Consider the following 21511-nt stretch of genomic DNA (forward strand, 5'->3'; position numbering starts at 1 on the left):
GTATCATCCTATTATCATGATTACACTGCATATGGCAGACACACAGAGCCTAAGGGTAGGTCTACACTTACCTCCGGGTCCGGCGGTAAGCAATCGCTCTTCTGGGATCAATCCCGGAAGTACTTGCCGTCGACGCCGGTACTCCAGCTCGGCGAGAGGAGTACGCAGCATCGACGGGGGAGCCTGCCTGCCGCGTCTGGACCCGCGGTAAGTTCGAACTAAGGTACTTCATTTGCGTACCTTAGTTCGAAGTGGGGGGTTAGTGTGGACCAGGCCTAAGAAAGTAACTGTGTGTATACATACACAAAGTTACATGGTGAATGAGACAGGGGTTTTGCAGTTCCCTTGTCTCATTTGCTGTGCACCCTACTATTGACAGTTAATATGTCGGTGTTTGTCCAGGCTATATAATTGCTTCAATTCTATTCTCACAAGCACAGAGAGGGAGAATAAGAAAGAAGTCAGAAAGAGGAAACAGGAAAAACAAGAATCAAAGACTTTAAGCTAAATAAGCTTAAAAGACCAAACTAACCCCTAACCTGGGATTACAACAACCCACTGTACGTATATAAACCTTATTATTGTCGCTTTCTCTTCCCTCTCCTCCTTTGTTAGAATCTAAACTCTTTGGGGAATGGGCCATATCTTATTTGTCAGTAAAATGCTATATCATTTTATGGGACTACATAAATAATTCATGAGACACAAAAACCAGATGGGGTAATATCTTTCATTGGGTCAACTTCTATTGGTGAAAGAAACAAGAGAAGAGCTCTGTGGAATCCCAAAGCATCCTCTTTCACCAAGAGATAGTGGTTCAATAATAAAAAAAAATACCTCACCCACCTTCCCCCCGCCCCCAGATCCTGGGACCAACACACCTACAACACTGTAAGTAAATAACTTATGTCCTTTATACTGTTTACTAAGTGTAAAAGATGGAATGCTTGGCTATCTGTCACAAATAAATATAATACATGCAAGTATATGCACACTGTATATATTCAATAGCCATACAATGCATATATATTTATATACTGTGCATTCACAATATCCACATCCATACACACAAGCACTCACTCTGCATACATGCACTATGCTTCCATACTATATGCATACAAATACTTATGCACTATGAACAATCACTGTACGCAAATATGATATAAATCTATGGTAGGTCCATGAGTGGGGCTTCTAGATGCTACTGCAATACAAGTAATAACTAACAGACAAAACACATGTGCATGCTACACACTTGCATGCATCTGGCAGCACAGTAAGTAGATACAATATTTATGCACATACTAACACTTTAAATATACACATGCAATGTGCACAATAATGCACTAATCAGTTATTAAGCACACACTGACAATGTAGTCACACAAGCCTGCCATACATGCAGCATACACACTACACAACTGTTGCATACTGGAACACACCCATAATTGCATTACACGCCAGACATATGCATGCAGAGATGGACATACTCATCACCCTGACACAATACATGTGACACACACTGCTAGGCACACATGTGCACACACAAATACCCTGTGCATAAATGTTGTGCACACACAAATAACTTGTGCACGCACAGGAATAACTTGTGTACATGAGCTGTGCACACACTAATACCCTTGCAGTGCACAGATGCTATGCACATACCTGTGCACACCCAGCCACAAATATCCAGTGCACACACCTACTGACCCATCCACACCCACAAATACCCAGTGCACACACCTGCTGTGCATGCGCACACCAACAAATACCTAGTGCACACCCTTGCTGTGCAAACACCAATACCCAGTATGCACACACCCACACTACCCAGTGTCTACACCTGCTGTGCATGCACACACCCACAAATGCCTACTGCACACACCTGCTGTGTGCGCACACACACCCACAAATGCCTACTGCACACACTGTAGAGCTGTACATACACCCACAACTACCCCGTGCGCACACCTGCTGTGCACAGACCCACTCATGCCCCGTGGCACCTGTGCACACAGCTGCAGTACACACCAATGCCCCGTGCGCACACACACACACACACGCTAACACGCCGGGCACACGCCGGCCGCCCCGCGGCATTGCTGGCTAGACACCGGCCGAGCGATAAAACGCTGGTTGCCTGACGAGTCCGGGGAGCACCGTGCTCGTTCCGCCGGCGCGGCGGCCCCTCCCCGGGGCGTTGGCTGGAGCCGCACCTGCCGCCCCTGGCCGGAGCGCGGCCGCGAGTCAGTGAGAGGGGAAGGCGGCCAAGGAAGATGCTGCGCTACAGCTCCGCGCTCACCGTCACCGCCACCGTCCCCAGGCCGCCCGCCGGCGAGAGCGGCCCCGGCAAGAAGCGGGTGAGTCACCCGGGAGCCCTCTCCCCGCTGCGGCCCCTCAGCCTGCCCAGCTCGGCCGCGGGGTCCGCCCCGGGCTGCTTCCCGCGCGGTGCTGCTGACCCCGAGCTGGGGGAGAAGCCGAGCCTGGGGCCGCTCCTCGGGATAACTGTGCCACCGGCACTGACCAGGCCCCGGGTGGGTCAGACTCCGTCTGTGGCATGGTGCGGGGGCTGCCCCCCGCTTGGCTTAGCTGGGATTTTGGGTAGAGCTGGGTGCATGGCCTTAAACTCGCCTTTGCTTAGGGAACTTTCTGCTGTTTCACCCTCATCCCACCTCAATCGGTTGCCCAAATCCTGACTCTCCAATGGTAACCGTGAGCCCTAGAGTGTGGGGTCCGGTTAGCAACCCCAGGCTCGGCCAGTGCTGGCGCTGAGGAATGGAGAGACTACAGGCATTCTGCTCTCTGGAGAGCGCAACAGAAGTCCACGACTCTCTTCTTCTTCCCCATTCGTTAAAGGAGTTTTTACAATGTAGGGCAAAAGTCCAATTCCCCATTTCTATTCCGTGTAGCTAGCAGGCTTAGACAAAGACTACAGAAGAGAGCAAATGACAGAAAGAAGTGTGATTTGGTTTAATGGACAGAATTTAATAAGGCTTGTTTTTAAAGGGCAGAACATATATTTGCCCAGCGGTGTTTGACCTCTAGCTATACATGGTTAGAGGAAGATGTAGTTTACTAATGATTTCCTTTTTGACCAGAGGAAAAATGTGGGAAAATATATTTTAATCCACGGCAAAGACTAGAGCTGTAAAAGAAAGCGTATTGGTCTCAAGAGAAACACCCACTGTGCCCCAGATCCTCAAAGGTATTTAGGAGTATAACTCCCTTTGAGGATCTGGACCTGTGCTTTTCTTTTTTATGTTACGTTTTTTTCAAAATTAATGTTTCTACTTTAGAGAGAGAACGCACTTGACAGCAAGATCAAGGTTGACAATGCACAATTTCCAAGAACAGTTCAAAGAAAATATTGCAGGATACTGCAAAATAATGGTGTGTGTGTGTGTGTGTTTTGTTTTTGTTTTAATCGTCACTAATTAGTTTAGAGCACAAACTTTCCCTCTCTGTATTTTGGCAGACTTCTCTCCCCCCACCCCCATCTGTGCTTCATCTTTGTTTCTGTTCCAATCTAAAACAGGGTCAAATTTTGTGGGCTCTACAATGAGGTTTTCTTTTACTAGTCATAATATTGTGGCTCTAGTTTTTCCAGGAGGGGAGGTGTGCCATTCTGTGTGTGGTTGTTTGTAAACATCCAGCTGGATTTAAAGAATCAAGGACTTTCACATTCAGATGACTACAGATTAAGGATGCTTAAATGAATGCCTTAGATGATGTAGCTAGCTATTTAAAAGGCTCATTTAAACCCATGAGCCTTTTAAATAGAACAATATTTAAATATGTTGGAATGTTTCACAATCAAGATAAGATCAGTAATGATGATGTATGAATCTGCTTGGCAACTCTTCTAAATGTTGTTAAAATTCTGGCAGATATAGTGACAAGAATGTTCCCACGCCCACCCTACTTTAAATAGCCTTTTCAGTAGTATAACAACAAATGCTGTTATCATGAGAGGACACACATTCTTTACCTGCTGTAGTGGCAATAAAAACAACAAGGATCAGGTGATGAGCTTGTCATTACAAACCAGTGTTGTGTGACTGTAATGTCTTTAGAGAGACAAGGTGGGTGAGGTAATGGGTATGTCTACACTACAGACCTTACAGCAGCACAGCTGTACTGCTGCAGCTGCGCTGCTGTAAGGTCTCCTGTGTAGCTGCTCTATGCCAATGGGAGAGACCTTTCCTGCTGGCATAATTAAACCACCCTCAATGAGTGGCAGTAGCTATATCGGTGGTAAATGCTCTCCCAGTGACATAGGGCTGTCCTCACCGGTGCTTTTGACAGTGAAACTTATGTCGGTCAGGGGGGTGTTTTTTCACACCTTTGGTCAATAAAGGTTTTGCTGACAAAAGTGCTAGTGTAGGCAAAGCCGGTATCTTTTAATGGACCAACTTCTGTTGATGAGAGAGACAAGCTTTTGAGCTTACACAGAGCTCTTCTTCAAGTCTGTACTGTTTTTGGAATACATAATAGTTCTCTGTTCATCTAACAGCAACACCCACCTGTTCATCAGAGGAAAACAAAACCAGTGAGGAATGTTATCATGACACCTGTTGCATACAGTAACCAGTGAGACTGGTGAAGTTGCTGTAACAAAGTCATCTGCCTTTGTATGCTAGGAGCCAGTTAACTCTCTGAATTCACTCTTCATCACAAATATAAGGAGAACACAAACTTAGACTCATGGTGGGTGAGAAGCAAAGTTGTTAAAACTGAAAATTAGAAAGCTTTGAAAACTGCAATTATTATTATAGTAATAATAAGGAAATTAGATATTTTAATGGAGAGTTACATAGTATAATGTGGCCTTATTTCCTAATTCTTTAGAATAAAGTGATTCTCATCCTCACTATTCATAATAAGTTTCATGTTTGATATCTATCTTCTAAACAGGTTAATATTGAGAGTATATTTTAGAATACAAGTTTTTTTTTTTTTTTTTAAACTTAATCTACTCTAGCACACATTACAGGACAAAGGAAACATACGTAGTTCTGGTAGTTTGTAAGAATACAGTACCTTTTTCTAGTGGGAATAACAGAATTAATTTGCAAGTAAAACTCTTTAGAATAGTATCTTTCTCTTTTGTAGTGAAATGTTAGCTCCCAAACATGGTTATTGAAACAAGGAAATGAAAACACTTAGAATAACAAATTAAGTAAAATTACACCCAAGACAAGTTGTCCTAGGCCCATCTATCACAGGAAAATGTGATATCATCAATCATATTATTTTAGAGATGAATCTAAGATGGCTATAATTACATTTTTTCCACGGATTGTCGGTCAGTTGTCCCTTATCACCAGATTAATCTTTTTGCACTGACTGAAATTAGAGACTTGTTTCTTGTCTTGTCTTCAGAAGTTTAGAATAACTTCCGACCCAGAGTGAGTGGTTCTTAAGCTTCAACCATTAAGTAAAGATTATATATATATATGCTATGGAGGCAAGCAGCAGGCAATTACTCGACAAAATTCCAGTCCCCAAACCACTTGAGTGCCAGAAGCAATTGTATCTTTGCTGGCATAATTGAAAACCTCTCCAGCTTTTTGATCCCACACCCTCTAAAGTCAGTGGGAATTTTGCCATTTTCAGTAGCTGGGTCAATATTGAGCATCTTACTCCAGTGGGAGCAGTATGGAGATTTTAGGATAGGACAGATTATCAATAGACAAATATTATTTTGCTTAAAAAAAATATCATTTTGGTCATTCTAACCCTATTGCTGGCATTCTGGCTCTACATATTTCACTAGTATTTTGCTTTTTTAAAAAAAAAGTCTGCAGAACATTTGTCAAAATAATCGTTCAGGGTTTGCATCAGTTACTCTTACTTCTGTAAAGCAGACCCCTGCTTATTCAAGGAGTATGCTGCTCAATGTGAATAAGGATTGTGGAAGTGGGGCCCTATATATTTTTTAATATACTCTAAAATTTTAAACTAACCTTCAGTGTTTTCTTTTTAAATTCTATATTGCAACAAACTATCATTGGTGATAACCTACTAGCTTCTTAGAAGCTGATAAGCATGTCTCCAATTGTTAACTTCCATTCCATTTGGCAAACTAATGTTAAGAGCTGGAGTGAACCAGTCTTTGCTTCCCTGTGTGTGCATCAGTCTCACAGATGACATCCAGAGTAGCTCTGGGAATATTGCTCATGGGTTGGTGGTTATCACAGTGTAAACAGTGGGCACATAGTATTGGTCAAATTGGGATTACTTTAATCATTGAGTAGTTTCTTAAAACTGTGGTCACTGCTAATTATAAAGTTTACAAATTATGGATTTTTTTAGATTGTTCCTGATTCTTTATAAAACCAAAGTTACACCCCTACATCTACCAGGAGTTCAGTAATAGCATGATACGATCAATGTAATTCTAACCTGTTGTTGATGACATGGAGGTAGATGGGCCAGTGCTTCCAGTCCCTAACTTGGCTGCCTACTCAGAGTATGTCTATGCTACAAGCTCTACAGCAACACAGTACTTGTTATAACAACTGAAAGGGTCTTTCCACATAACCCCAGTGTTTCTGTCCGTTTCTTCTTCAGCTCAGTGATATTTTTCCCCCCTTCACCCAGCACTTAGGTCAGTCTCTCCCTAGTCTTTATCTGAGGTACCCCGTCCTTTTCTGAGGAATTTCTGCAACCATCCCTACAGCTGAAGAGTGCTGGGGTTGATTCCCTCTGGAGCCCATCACAGTTGTTCCTTCTTTTGGCCAATAAATTTGCGAACAAATGATGCAAAGCACTACCTCCCTAAGAGGCAACATCAGCTGAGGATCTGGCTGCATGCGTATGTAGCTGTGTGAAAACTCTTTCAATTACATTTTCTATTAAAATTGAATGGAGAGTTGGTTCAATGCTTTGTGGCATCTGGGATCCCAAGTGAAATTTGTGAGAGTATATGCCCAATCTGTTTTATGGCGCCATGCAGCTACTTCTTTCGTGTGCCCCTTGAGACAAACCCTCAGGCTGGTGTTCCTCCAAAAGGCTAGTGACTGGTTCTGTTTGAAAATGTGTGCTTGTTTTCTGTGGCATTTGCAGAGATGTTGGGATTGGTGCATGGGTTCTGATTTAATTGGGGATGTATGGTGATTGTGAAAGTCTGAGTACAGTCCTGTTTGGTAAAATTCCATTTCTGCAGGGTGATGACGTGCAGTTTCTTCATCTATGTCTCCTAAAGGGTCTGTAGAATTTGATGGAGGATCCCAGTCTTGTCAACTGACAAACTCTACAACAGTCTGGCCTTTAGTATTCTGTGAGCATTACAAGCTGAAATGCGAAACAGTAAAGTTTGTTTCACTTTGCTGCTTGCAGTACTCATGGCAGAAATACTGATGAAAATATGATCTCCTGGAGTGTGTGTGCATATGCGTACTGCTATGAGGCTGAGGGGATAGGGAAGTGAAGGGCAAAGAAAAGAAGGGCTCCTAGGTGTTATGGTAAGATAAATACAGTAATGTTTTGGGGGGATAATAGAGAATGAAGTATGAAAAGGGTGCTACCCTGAATTTTTTTTTAAACTTAAAGAAAAGAGGAGAAAGAAAAATATAAATACCAAAGTGGAATGGTCTCAGCCAATGAAAGAACCAGTCAAAGAGCTGGGGATGCTGTACATTTGCTAACTCTAATTTATTACTCTTCCCAGTTACTCAGTTTCCTGCACTCTGATTGTGGGTCTGCATAATTATTGTTTGGGTGCAGTAACCAAATAGCATGTGAATCCCATTACCTGTACTCTGGCAGACAGTCACTGTTCACTAATCAGTGTACGGGGACTTGTACAATTTCTGTATGATTACTGACAAATAACTGTACTGTGAATATTTAAATCAACTTCTATAATCTCTCTATGCTCACTGGCGCCTGTGTTGAATGCCAAGCTCTTTGCCTGTTTCAAAGATGGTGTATGCTTCTGTTTCTCGTTCTCTTGTCAGTGAACAAGAAAAATACCTAAAATCAAAGAAATACAGGTTGTCAGATCACTGAAAGGGAGATTGCATTCAATGCTGTCTGGTCCAGTTCTGCTCCCACTGAAATCAGTGGGAGCAAGATTTGGCCTCCTTTCTTTCATCACCTTCCCTTGCAACCCCCTAAATTCCCTTGTCTTCCCTTGTTGTCCTACAGGTCAGGAAGGTGCTTGTCTCCACAAGAACAATCATAAATGTTTGTCTTTGTTTGCTTATATTGGAAGACTGCCAACCTCTCCCTTCTGGTTCATGCTTGTAAACAAATATGTATTAGGGAGAAGAACCTTGCTAAGTTGATGGGAGGAAAGAACAGTGGAAAGTGAAAATTAAAGGGATGGGGAAAAAGGGGTGAGAAGAAGTGTATAATGGGCTTCCTGATAATCGTATTTTGTGCCAATAAACTCCAAAGTCAAGGAGTTCAGTAGTGTAGCATATGGTTATTAACTTATAAACAGGAAGTGCCCTAAAATTCTCTGTTATAATGGCTGAAAGGAAGAATCTGGAATTCTCTTCTAATGACAGTTTCAGATACCACCTAATCAATGTCAAAAGCCAGTGTATGTGGACACAGTCAAGGTTGTATTCATCATTAAAAATAAATCACATTGTTTATTATAATTCCTTTGGAAACTGGAAATTAAAATGTTTCCTTACCAAATTTAACTTCCTCCATCACATACACTTTGGCTTCTTGTTGTAGGTTTGGTATTGAATGCTGATTAATGGCATTGAGCTCTTTTTGTGTTTTAAAAAAAATATATATAAATTTTGCAAATGGATCTAAAGATCTAAATCAGTGATACTCAGACTGAGGCTCGCTTGCGAGCCACAAGCGGCTATTTAATGTGTCTCCTGCAGCTCTTTGCAGCACATGATGATATAAAACACTGTGATTTAATTATTAACCAATCAGGATGTTTTTACAATGTTATTAATCAACTGTAGTTGATAAAATAATACATGGTCAGTCATTTTGCTGAGAGTAAAAACTAAATATTTCCCGTCATACTGTTGAAATATGAATATATAGCACTATAGTAAATTAAACAATGAATTCACGCTACGGTGTCTCTTCTGGGTAATGTTGATTGCTAATTTGGCTCCTGAACCACTGAGGTCTGAGTATCACTGATCTAAATGGATCTAAAGGGCCTTGAAAGTGAAGACAAGTAGCTTATGTTCATAGTGACAGAGCATGGGGGGTTAATGGAGGGATGCAAAGAGGGATGAAATGGTCAAAGCAACAGTCTGGGAAAATGATCTGTGCAGGAGCAATTTCAGTGGATATGAGTGAAACAGGATTGCATTTGTCAATGCTAGAGAAAAGGATGTTGCAGTAATTGAGGCATGAGGGCCTGGAGGAACATTTTAGCTGTGTGGATGGATAGGAAAGGCTGTATCTTAGGCCTGGTCTACACTACGGGTTTAGGTCGACTTTAGCGGCGTTAAACCGAATTAAGCCTGGACACGTCCACACAACGAAGCCCTTTCTTTCGACTTAAAGGGTCCTTTAAACCGGTTTCTTTACACCACCTCTGACGAGGGGATTAGCGATAAAACCGGTCTTTGCGGGTCGGAATTGGGGTAGTGTGGACGGAATTCGACGTTATTGGCCTCCGGGAGCTATCCCACAGTGCTTCATTGTGACCGCTCTGGACAGCACTCTCAACTCAGATGCACTGACCAGGTAGACAGGAAAAGACCCGCGAAGGTTTGAATTTCATTTCCTGTTTGCCCAGCGTGGAGAGCACAGGTGACCCCGCAGAGCTCATCAGCACAGGTAACCGTGATGGAGTCCTCCCAGGATCGCAAAAGAGCTCCAGCATGGACCGAACGGGAGGTACGAGATCTGCTCGCCATATGGGGAGATGAAGCAGTGATAGCTGAACTCCGTAGCAGTAAAAGAAATGGAAAAGTATTAGAAAAGATCTCCAAGGCCATGAAGGACCGAGGCCATAACAGGGACACACAGCAGTGCCGCGTGAAAATTAAGGAGCTACGGCAAGCTTACCACAAAGCCAGAGAAGCAAACGGAAGGTCCGGGGCAGAGCCGCAAACTTGCCGCTACTACGCGGAGCTGCATGCGATCCTAGGGGGTGCAGCCACCACTACCCCAACCGTGTGCTATGACTCTCTCACTGGAGAAACACACAGGGAAGACGGTTCGGGGAACGAGGAGGATGATGACGATGGAGGTACTGTAGGTAGCTCACAGCAGCAAGGAAGCGGAGAAACCGGTTTCCCCAACAGCCAGGATATGTTTGTGACCCTGGACCTGGAACCAGTAACCCCCGAACTCACCCAAGACCCTCAGGGCACACAGGAGACCTCTGGTGAGTGTAACTTTGTAACTATTTGTAAACATTACAAAAAAAAAGCAAGCGTGTTTAATGATTACTTTGCCCTGGCAATCGCGGCCAGTACATCTACTGGAAAAGTCTGTTAACGTGTATGGGGATGGAGCGGAAATCCTCCAGGGACATCTCCAGAAAGCTCTCCTGGTTGAAATGGGGTGATTTTATTAAGGGGACATTCAGAGGCGCCCGTTCCTGCTCTTCTGACCAGAAATGTTCCCCGCTGTTAACCACGCGGTGGGGGGAGGGGTGAAGTGATCATCCCAGAGAATCGTGTGTGTGTGTGGGGCGGGGGGGTTTACTTGTGTTTGTGCCGCATGTTAACCGGGAAACCGCAGCCACTCCTTTTACATTGAAACCCCATTTTAAATGGACAACCCAATTCATCCTTGATATGGGAAATGCGCTGCTGTTTGCAACCTTTCCCGCATGTTAAGAAGGTTAAAAAAGCCAAAACACTGTGGCCTACGATGGCTGCCTGCAAGCCGAAATATGCGACCTTGTAATGAAAGAGTGTACCCATTGTTCTCTAAAATGTGTCTTTTTTAACCACCTCTCCCTTCTCCTCCGCCAGCTGCAAATGTTTCTCCTTCGCAGAGGCTCGTGAACATTAGAAAGAGAAAACGTAGGACGAGGGACGAGATGTTCACGGAGCTGCAGATGTCCGCCCAGGCTGATAGAGCACAGCAGAATGCGTGGAGGCAGTCAATGACGGAGATGAGAAAAGCCCAATATGAACGAGAGGAGAGGTGGCGGGCTGAATCGCGGGAAGAACAGAGCAAGTGGCGGGCTGAAGACGATAGGTGGCGTCAGCTTGCAGACAGACGGCAAGAGGCAATGCTCCGTCTGCTGGAGCATCAAACTGATATGCTCGAGCGTATGGTTGAGTTGCAGGAAAGGCAGCAGGAGCAGAGACCGCCGCTACAGCCCCTGTGTAACCAACAGCCCTCCTCCCCAAGTTCCATAGCCTCCTCACCCAGACGCCCAAGAACACGGTGGGGGGGCCTCCGTCCACCCAGTCACTCCACCCCAGATGATCGCCCAAGCATCAGAAGGCTGGCCTTCAATAAGAGTTAAAGTTTTAAAATGCAGTGTGTCCTTTTCCATCCCTCCTCCCCCACCCATCCCAGGCTACCTTGGCAATTATCCCCCTACCTCTGTAAGGAACTAATAAAGAATGCATGAATGTTAAAAAAAAATGACTTTATTGCCTCTGCAAGCGGGAGGGGAGGGTGGGGTGGGGTGGTTGGTTTACAGGGAAGTAGAGTGAACCGGGTCGGTGGGGGGGGTTTGGAGGGTTCATCAAGGAGAAACAAACAGAAGTTTCACACAGTAGCCTGGCCAGTCACAAAACTCGTTTTCAAAGCTTCTCTGATGCGCACCGCGCCCTGCTGTGCTCCTCTAACCGCCCTGGTGTCTGGCTGCGCGTAATCAGCGGCCAGGCGAGTTGCCTCAACCTCCCACCCCGCCATAAAGGTCTCCCCCTTACTCTCACAGATATTGTGGAGCGCACAGCAAGTAGCAATAACAATGGGGATATTCTTTTCGCTGAGGTCTGAGCGAGTCAGTAAGCTGCGCCAGCGCGCTTTTAAACGTCCAAATGCACATTCCACCACCATTCGGCACTTGCTCAGCCTGTAGTTGAACAGGTCCTGACTCCTGTCCAGGCTGCCTGTGTACGGCTTCATGAGCCATGGCATTAAGGGGTAGGCTGGGTCCCCAAGGATCACGATAGGCATTTCAACATCCCCAATGGTCACTTTCTGGTCCGGGAAGAAAGTCCCTTCCTCCAGCTTTCGAAACAGAGCAGAGTTCCTGAAGACGCGAGCATCATGTACCTTTCCCGGCCATCCCACGTTGATGTTGGTGAAACGTCCCTTGTGATCCACCAGGGCTTGCAGCAGCATTGAAAAGTACCCCTTGCGGTTTATGTAGTCGGTGGCTTGGTGCTCCGGTGACAAGATAGGGATATGGGTTCCGTCTATGGCCCCGCCACAGTTTGGGAATCCCATTTCAGCAAAACCATCCACTATTGACTGCACGTTGCCCAGAGTCACTACCCTTGCTATCACCAGGTCTTTCATTGCCCTGGCAAATTGGATCACAGCAGCCCCCACTGTAGATTTGCCCACTCCAAATTGATTCCCGACTGACCGGTAGCTGTCTGGCGTTGCAAGCTTCCACAGGGCTATCGCCACTCGCTTCTCAACTGTGAGGGCTGCTCTCATCTTGGTATCCTGGCGTTTCAGGGCAGGGGACAGCAAGTCACAAAGTTCCATGAAAGTGCCCTTACGCATGCGAAAGTTTCGCAGCCACTGGGAATCGTCCCATACCTGCAGCACGATGCGGTCCCACCAGTCTGTGCTTGTTTCCCGGGCCCAGAATCGGCGTTCCACGGCATCAACCTGCCCCAGTGACACCATGATTTCCACATTGCTGGTGCCTGTGCCTTGTGAGAGGTCTATGTCCATGTCAATTTCCTCATCACTCTCGTCGCCGCGCTGCAATCGCCTCCTCGCCTGGTCCGGGTTTCGCCTTGGCATGTCCTGGCTCTGCATATACTCCAGGACAATGCGCGTGGTGTTCATAGTGCTCATAATTGCCGCGGTGATCTGAGCGGGCTCCATGATCCCAGTGCTAGCTATGGCGCCTGGTCAGAAAAAAGGCGCGAAAGTAGTATCTGATGGACCAGGAGAAGGAGGGAGGGCGGGAGGGAGGGAGGGCCGAGTGACGACATGGCGTACAGGTACAGGAACAGGGAGAAACACAAACAACTGTCACACAGAATGGTCCCCCCAAAGATTAAAATGAAAACCCTGGGCTTAGCAGGCCATTGATTTCACGGAGGAAGGGGAAGCATATGAATACAGAACAAATCTATTTTTTACATCTTAAGGTGGCAGCCGACGGTGCAGCATGAGTGACAGCCATACCAGTACGACGATGACGGATACCAATCATAAAATACCATCATCTGCCAAAAGGCAAGGGGCTGCTGCTGTGTAGCAATGCAGCCCCACGTCTGCCAGCCCCACGTCCGCCAGCACCCAGCATCGCCCTCGGCCTCTTCTGGGTGCTTAGCAGACAATACTGGGCAATTGGCAGAAAATAGTATATTACGACTGGTAGCCATCATCATCGAAACAGTAGCATGTCTGCCCAGGTGGCCATGATTGACAGCCACACCAATACGATGACGACGGATACCAGTCATAATATACCATCGCCTGGCAAGGGGCTGGTGCAATGCAGCCCTACGGCTGCCAGCCCCATGGCTATCACTCATGCTACACCGTCTACCGCCAAAAGGCAGTTAGCAGCTGCTGCTGTGTAGCAATGCAGTCCCACGTCTGCCAGCACCCAGAGGACATATGGTGACGGTGAGCTCAGCTGAGCTGAGCGGGCTCCATGCTTGCCGTGATATGTTGTCTGCACAGGTAACCCAGGTAAAAAGGCGCGAATCTATTGTCTGCGTTGCTGTGACGAGGGGGGAGGGGCCTGACGACATGTACCCAGAACCGCCCGCGACACTGTTTTGCATCATCCGGGCATTGGGATCTCAACCCAGAATTCAAAGAAAAGGCGCGAACCGCTTCTCGGCTCTCTGAGCTGTGGCGCAAACGTAGTATCTGACGGACTAGGGGAAGGAGGGAGGGGGGCCGAGTGACGACATGGCGTACAGGCACAGGGAATTAAAATCAAGAACGGTGGCTGTGCATCAGGGAGAAACACAAACAACTGTCACACAGAATGTTCCCCCCAAAGATTAAACTGAAAACCCTGGGCTTAGCAGGCCGTTGATTTGACGGAGGGAGGGGGAAGCAAATGAATACAGAGCAAATCTATTTTTTACATCTTAAGACGACGGTGCAGCGTGACTGATAGCCCTCGGCATCTTTCTGGGTGCTTGGCAGCAAATACGGGGCGGCGTATGACGATGGTCTTCAGGCCTATTGCACAATCGGCTGCTCGGGGAAGACTCTGCTAATGTGCGATGACCCGACTTGTAATAGGACGGCTAATAGTCGTAATACACCATTTACTGCCAAAAGGCAAGCCCCACGGCTGCCAGCACCCAGATCGCCGATGAAGGCTACCAGTCTACTGCACCGTCTACCGCCAAAAGGCAGTTAGCAGCTGCTGCTGTGCAGCAATGCAGTCCCACGTCTGCCGACACCCAGAGGACATATGGTGACGGTGAGCTCAGCTGAGCGGGCTCCATGTTGTCTGCACAGGTAACTCAGGTAACCCAGGTAAAGAGGCGCGAATCTATTGTCTGCCGTTGCTGTGACGGGGGAGGGAGGGGCCTGACGACATGTACCCAGAACCGCCCGCGACACTGTTTTGCATCATCCGGGCATTGGGATCTCAACCCAGAATTCAAAGGGGCGGCGGAGACTGCGGGAACTGTGGGATAGCTGTGGGATAGCTACCCATAGTGCAATGCTCTGGAAGTCGACGCTAGCCTTGTACTGTGGACGCGGTCCGCCGACTAGAGCACCTAGAGCATTTTATTGTGTGGACACACACAATCGGCTGTATACAACCGATTTCAATAAAACCGGCTTCTATAAATTCGAACTAATTTCGTAGTGTAGACGTACCCTTAGACATGTTATGCACAAAGAATTGTGAAGAATTAGACACAGAGGTCAGAGTCCAAGATGATACCCACATTATGGGCCTGAGTGACAGGTAGGACTGTAGTGGTGTCCATAGTGGCTGAGAGAGAGGGGGAGGATTTTTTTGGGGGAAATTTAAGAGCTCTCTTTTAGCCATGTTGAGCTTGAGCTGACAGCTAGACATCCACAAGGAGATGTCAGAGAGAGTGTCTGGGATTTTAGTTTGGACAGAGTGTGTTTTGCATTTCAGCAGTTGGTATCTATTGCTTAGGAATCATTCTTGCTTTTTATTGTAGCACCTAAAGGCTCCAGCCAAGACTGGGGCCCTGTCATGCTAGGCACTGAACAAACTCGTAGTAAAAGACAGCCCCTGCCTCAAAGAGCTTACAATCTAAACAGACAACAAAGGGAAACAATGTGAGGGGAAAACAGTATTATTAACCCCATTTCACCAAAGAGGAAGTGGTTTTTCCAAGGTCACGTAGGAAGAGGGACCTTGATTACACTTTTTTATGAAAGAGTTTATGAACTTTTAGCCATGTTCATAATTTACCGATGTGATTAATCTCATTGAATTCAGTGGAACTAAACTCATGAGTGTTTCCAGGATCAAACTATTGGTATGTCCTCAACATAAAAACAGGGTCTGTTCTAGAAAGCATTTTGTGTTCTCGGTTACCGAATCTCCCATTTTAAAGATCAAAGATGTGCCAAATTGCAATCAAAGCAGAGAAACTGAAGAAAACTATTTTCAGTGTTAGTATATTTCAATTCTCAATGTCATTTGGGTGAACATAGCAAAACCCCATTTCAGTCAACAGCATGTTATTATTTCAGGTATGTAATGTTCTCCTTGAATTAGTTCTTGCCAGCTAAAAAACCCAGCCATTAAAAAGTAACTTTTTCCATTGTTTGTGGCATGGATGAAAACTCGAAAGCTAGTACATCTTATTTTACAGAGGAGTCTATTAAAATGATTTTGCTTAGCATTCTTAAAACTGAAAGAAAACCTTTGTTTCCTTTCTAGATGAATGTCTGTAGATTACGCCTAACAGTGCCACCTGATGAAGGTTCATTTTCTGAACAAGGAGCAAATAAACTGGAAAGAACAAAAAAAGTAAGTGCATTGCGTGTAGGCTGGCATTTACCAGCATGCAATTGGTAACAATCAGAATGTGTTTGTTTGTTTCATCACTTCCACAGAAACTGAGATTAATATTGATGGGAATTTCAACATCTTTGCAAATTTAAGAAAAGAAAATTGACTTTTCACATAAGTTATACCGTGCCCAAAACTGAGGTATGGGTGAGCTCTGAAGTTGGGGGCAGCAAAATTGTGCCTGGAGATAAAAGGGTTAGAACAGCTTTGCAGCACATAGGCTCTAGGTGATGGGCAACTGAGGTACTTTCAAGATTTTATTATTTAATATTTGTAACAGGGGCCCAAATCAAAATCAGGGCCCCATTGTGTTAGGCACCATACTAGTGCATGCAAAGACAAGATCCTTGTCTCAGAGTTTAGCATCTTAGGGTTTGATCCTGCAAAGTCTTTAAACGTATGAATGTCCTCACTGGTTTCAGTGGGACTACTTGTGTGTAAAGTTATGCACATGCTTAAGTTTTCGCAAGATTGGGGCTTTAAAAATGTGTATTTGAACTGGCCTTCCTATGACCTTTGAAGGGAAAAAAAAAAACGTGAAGTGCAAGTTGTTAACTATATTACCCAGAGGGGAGAGACCAATACTGATGGGGGGGGGGGGGGGGGAGATACAAAAGAAGGAAATCAAGGTTCTTCTGGAAAGAAAATGGTATGAGAGCAGTGTGGTGAGAAAGAGACAAAGGGTCCAGTTCTGTTCCTACAGAAGCAGTGGCAAAACTTTGTGAGTTTAGGGGTGCAAGACCAAGCTGTAAGGGCCAGATTTTTACAGTTATTTAGGCACCTAAACATGTTTTTAAAAAGTACTTGGCGCCACATTTTTAGTGCCATAAATATATTTATCCTGTCTTAAGCCAGGATTAAAAAGGAAAGCTGGGTATCTTTTACTATTTGACCACATGAACACTTTAATAAACCAAACTGAAACAAGAAATTAGCAGAATAATGCTTGAATTGTGATGCGGCACTAGGATCACCTCAAAACCCAACTACTTAATAGTATCTCTAAATTAACGTAACTGTAGCTTGATTCAGCAAGAGACAAATGTTTCCCTACTTTCAATTTTGTTCAAAATTGTCAAAATATAAGGGGTTTATCAAATATCAGTTGTGCAAAGATACAGGCTTGGATTCTTACTTACACTAAGCCCCTTGACATCACTCTGGTGCTGTTAAAGGGGTCTTAAAGTGGCTATAAGTGTGACTTACACTCACTCGAAGATGGGTTAGTGTCAATTAGAATCAAACCCATAATATTTAAACTGAGTAGTTGTAGCATGTGGAATACTTTTTGCCATTTTAAATCCTCTCCTCGTTTGTATCTGATACCCAAGGAATTTCTACTAATTAATTAGGGCAATGGATGTAGGGTCCACCTACATTAAGAGTAGTTCTAGTTTGTTTTTGAGCAGGATATATGTTAACTGTAGTATGTGGGAAACAATAATGAAAAGAAGTGTCAGAGGCCCATGAATGATCAGAGCTGAGACAGTTTTTATTTCTGACAGTCTTTTTCACTGGAGGGCCTTGAATTTAAAGGAAGCAAATGAGATTTCCCACCTTCTCCCTCTACAACTGTAAATTCAAATTGCAAATTTAACACAAATTGAGGCTGGCAGTTTTATACCAGAGAATGTATTAAGGGGGAGCAACTGTATTAATCCTCTGTATAGTCTAGAATGCAAAGTGGTAAGTTTGTTTACTCATATTCCTAAGACACTGGATTCTTCCTACATATTGTTTTATGATTTAGATTAGTTAAATTCAGAATTATCTACCAGCTGTGTGATCTTATTGCATTGAGTTATAACAGTCTGATAGTTTTCCAAAGGTAAGTAATTCTTGTCAATAATAATTGCTAATATTCAAGAGTATATATCTAGTTGGCAGTGGGCATTGCAATTAAATATTCAAAAACATGAGGAGCATTTTACCCCTCATGCCATCAGATGGTATCTGGTGGCCATTGTAGATAGATAAATGCATATCACCATATAAACAAACAACTGCAAAAAATTATTGACTGTGAATCGGTTTTCACCTAATACCTTCAAGATAATTTTGTAATTTATTACTGATGGATTTTATTGTCACTGTAATGATTGCTTGTATAAACCCTATCTGGTTGCATATTAACTGGGAATGCAGACAGGGCTCTATTTATTCTTTTTTTAAAAATTTTATTTGAAGAATGATAAGATACTTTTTATATATCTCAAGATATCATGATCAAATATCTGAGCTGATCCTCCCATATTCGACTGACTCAACTTTATTCTTAAAGTGTCTTACAAACATTAACTAATCCTCAGAACGCCTTTGTGAGACAGGGAACTATAGCCTTTTATAAATGGGGATAATAGAGACAGGGGTTAGGTGACTGTTCAGTTTGCAGGCTTGCATTTAACAATTTAACAATTAAAGTATGCAAATACAGCTGTGCAGTGCCAAGAACCGAAAGGAACAGCATGACAGTCACTGGACAGCAAAGCTGTATGAGCACAATGTTGTATTGTCTTTAAATACTGGATATTGTGAAAAAACATTCAGAAAAATACTAGTGTTGGATATGAAAGTAAGGCAGCTTTTGTCGACAAAATAGGGGAAGTATAAACACTACAATGCCACTTTTACTGACAAAATTCTCCTGTTTGGCAACAAAATAAAATCACTTCGATGAGAGGCATGGAGCTTTTTGCGGCAAAGTTTTTGTCGACAAAATGTCAGTGTGGACACCGTGCTTGGTTTTATCACTGTAATTGGCCTCCAGGAGGTCCCACAATGCCCATTCTGACCGCTCAGGTCAGCAGTTTGAACTCAGCTGCCCTGCAGCTAGGTAAACAAGCATCCATCCCTCCATCTTTAAAGGCCATTTTTGAAATTCCACTTCCTGTTTGCTCAGTGTGGAGAGCTCACATCACAGTCTCCCAGCTGACCATGGTGGCTCCATGGGGCAAATGGTCTCCTGCTTGGACCACAGTTGGAGCAGTTGGATCTACTGAGTATATGGGGAGAGGAGACTGTCCAGTCCCAGCTCCGCTCCAGCTGAAGGAATTTCAACACCTATGGGCAGATTTCTTATGGCTTGTGCAATAAGGGCTACGATCGGGACACTGCGCAGTTCCGAGTGAAGATAAAGGAGCTGAGGCAGGTCTACCATAAGGCGAGGGAGGCAAACAGTTGCTCAAGTGTTGCAGCTGAAGACCTGCTGCTTCTATAAGGAGCTGGACGCCATCCCCGCAGGGACCCCATCTCCACTTCCAAGAGCCCTGTGGATCCTTCGACAGGGCTGGAGGTGATGAACAGTGGACCTAACCCTGAGGACGAAGTCATGGACGTAGAGGTGGAGTTGGAGGATGATGTGGAGCCCACGGCAGGGTCATCTGGTGGTGCTGCAAATCAGGAACTCTTCTCCATGCAGGAGGTGTCTAGCTAGTCCCAGCACTCCGTCTCCGGCGAGCAAGATGCTGGAGAGCAGACTCCTGGTAAGTGATCTTTTTGAGCTGATTCCGCTCGCTTATTTGACATATAGGTGTCCTTGTATCCTGTAGAAGTGGGTGAAGGGATAGAAATGTGGAAGACAAGTGTGTTTGAGTGTGTTTCTCATTCCCTGTGCAGCTAAGTAGTGTGATGGAACAGTCTGTTGATGCACACTGAGATTTCATAGGAATCTTCCAGAGAGATTGCTAGGAAACTTTCCTGAAGGTATTTGCCAATTCTCTGTCGAAGGTTCTTTGGCAGAGCTGCTTTGTTCCTTTCCCTGTGGTAGGAAACTTTCCCGGGCCAATCGACAATCACTGGTGCAGGGACCAAAGCGGCACACAGGCAAACAACATAGGAGCCAGGTCTGAAGCTGCATGCATGAAGCAGATGCACCCTTGCATCCTTGTTTACCATCAGGAGTGAATATCTGCTTCAGTGATCCCCACCTGTGGAAAGTGGTGGCAGAATTTACAATATTGTCCCTACTCGCCTCCAGTGATCCCCTTAAAAAAAAATCTTATATCCTTTGCCCCATCTTGAATACCAACCCCCCGCCTCCGGGCCAAACTCACCATGTTTAGAGTATTCACCGAGCTGTTGCTTGCCAGGGACAGTGAGAAACAATTCATATGTGAAAAGAGATGTATTTTAACGTAATGATTCAGTGCTGCGCATGCACTAACAATCATGCTTCTATGTATTATTGTTTCTTGTGTTTATGCAGATGTGGCCTTCAGGGGAACCACCTACACACCGGCGGAGCGCCTCCATCAGATAAGGAAGTGACCAAGGTGGAGCAAGGAGAACATGTTCTGCGGGGTGCTCCAATTGTCTGAGGCAGAAAAAAGAGAACACAAGGAGAGAAATGGAAAGATGGGATAGAAAGGAGAGTGTGGAGCACATTCAAAAGGCCCATGAGCAGATGATAAGTTATGGAGAAGCAAACAGAGATGCTGAAGTTCCTCATCACACTTCAGTCAGAACGGATGCATGCTCACGTTCCCTTCCCCCCCACCCCCACGCAGCCAACACAGAACTGTTTTCCATGTCCTCTCCAAACTCCTCCCACACATTCCTTCCAACTTTTGGAACATCTCAGTATCCTGTTCACTCCACCCCTTTGGACAGCTTCCAAAATGAAAGCTGGACTTGAGCACAGCTATGAGAGCATCCACTGCCTTGCATTGCTAACTCCCTTCCCACCAAGCCTTTTGTATATGTTAATTGGTATTTAATAAAAACAAACTCTCTGAAAGATAACCAGTCTTTATTTGTGTCCCACATGTAGTGATAGCTGCTGGTAGTAAAACATATGCATGCAGTTTAATCATTTGCTTATGGTAAATCCCACTCGGGAAACATCACAAGTGTTAGGCAAAATAAGAAAACTCAAAATAATGAACAGATTAGTGAACAGAAATATACATTACTGGTTCTCATTATCAGAATGTTGCCTCAAAGCCTCCCTGATTCGAATTGCCATCTGTTGTGCCCTTCTAATATCCCTGGTATCAGGCTGCTCAAAATCAGCAGCCAGGTGATCTGCCTCTGCGCTCTACCCCTGGTCAAACTTTTCACCCTTCTCCTCACAAAGATTAGGTAGAAGGTAGCTATGACTATGGGAATGTTTTCCTCACTTAGATCTAATCTGCCATAAAGATGCACTTTTAATCTGCCAAATATATATTTCATGGTCATTCTGCACTTACTCAGCCTGTTGGTGAAGTGCTTCTGGCTGCTGTCCAGGTTTCCCTTGTAAGGCTTCATGAGCCATGGGAGTAAGGGGTATGCTGGATCTCCCAGGATCACTGTGGGCATTTCAACATCGCCCTCTTTTTCCCCTCCCCCCCTCCCCCAAATCTTCTGGTCTGGAAAGAAAGTCCCTGCTTGCAGCTTTCT

At 44.8% G+C, this 21511-nt stretch overlaps 2 protein-coding genes across 2 annotated transcripts in view; both read left to right on the forward strand.

Moving 5' to 3' along the window:
- Positions 1-904: 904 nt before the first annotated feature.
- The window catches only part of MYZAP (myocardial zonula adherens protein), a 93719-nt gene continuing 73112 nt past the window's right edge, over positions 905-21511 (forward strand). The window contains exons 1-2 of the mRNA XM_008164057.4: positions 905-2363; positions 16001-16090. Coding sequence (XP_008162279.2) covers positions 2280-2363; positions 16001-16090 — 174 coding nt within the window. The 5' untranslated portion in view covers positions 905-2279. The remainder of the gene's footprint in view (positions 2364-16000; positions 16091-21511) is intronic.
- Positions 8155-11550, forward strand: LOC135973734 (uncharacterized). The gene is made up of 2 exons (XM_065558263.1): positions 8155-10330; positions 10926-11550. Exons 1-2 carry the CDS (start codon positions 9787-9789, stop codon positions 11426-11428), a joined length of 1047 nt encoding a protein of 348 aa, XP_065414335.1. The 5' UTR covers positions 8155-9786; the 3' UTR covers positions 11429-11550.

Source organism: Chrysemys picta, chromosome 10 (assembly GCF_011386835.1).
Source record: "Chrysemys picta bellii isolate R12L10 chromosome 10, ASM1138683v2, whole genome shotgun sequence".
NCBI classification, from domain to species: domain Eukaryota; kingdom Metazoa; phylum Chordata; order Testudines; family Emydidae; genus Chrysemys; species Chrysemys picta.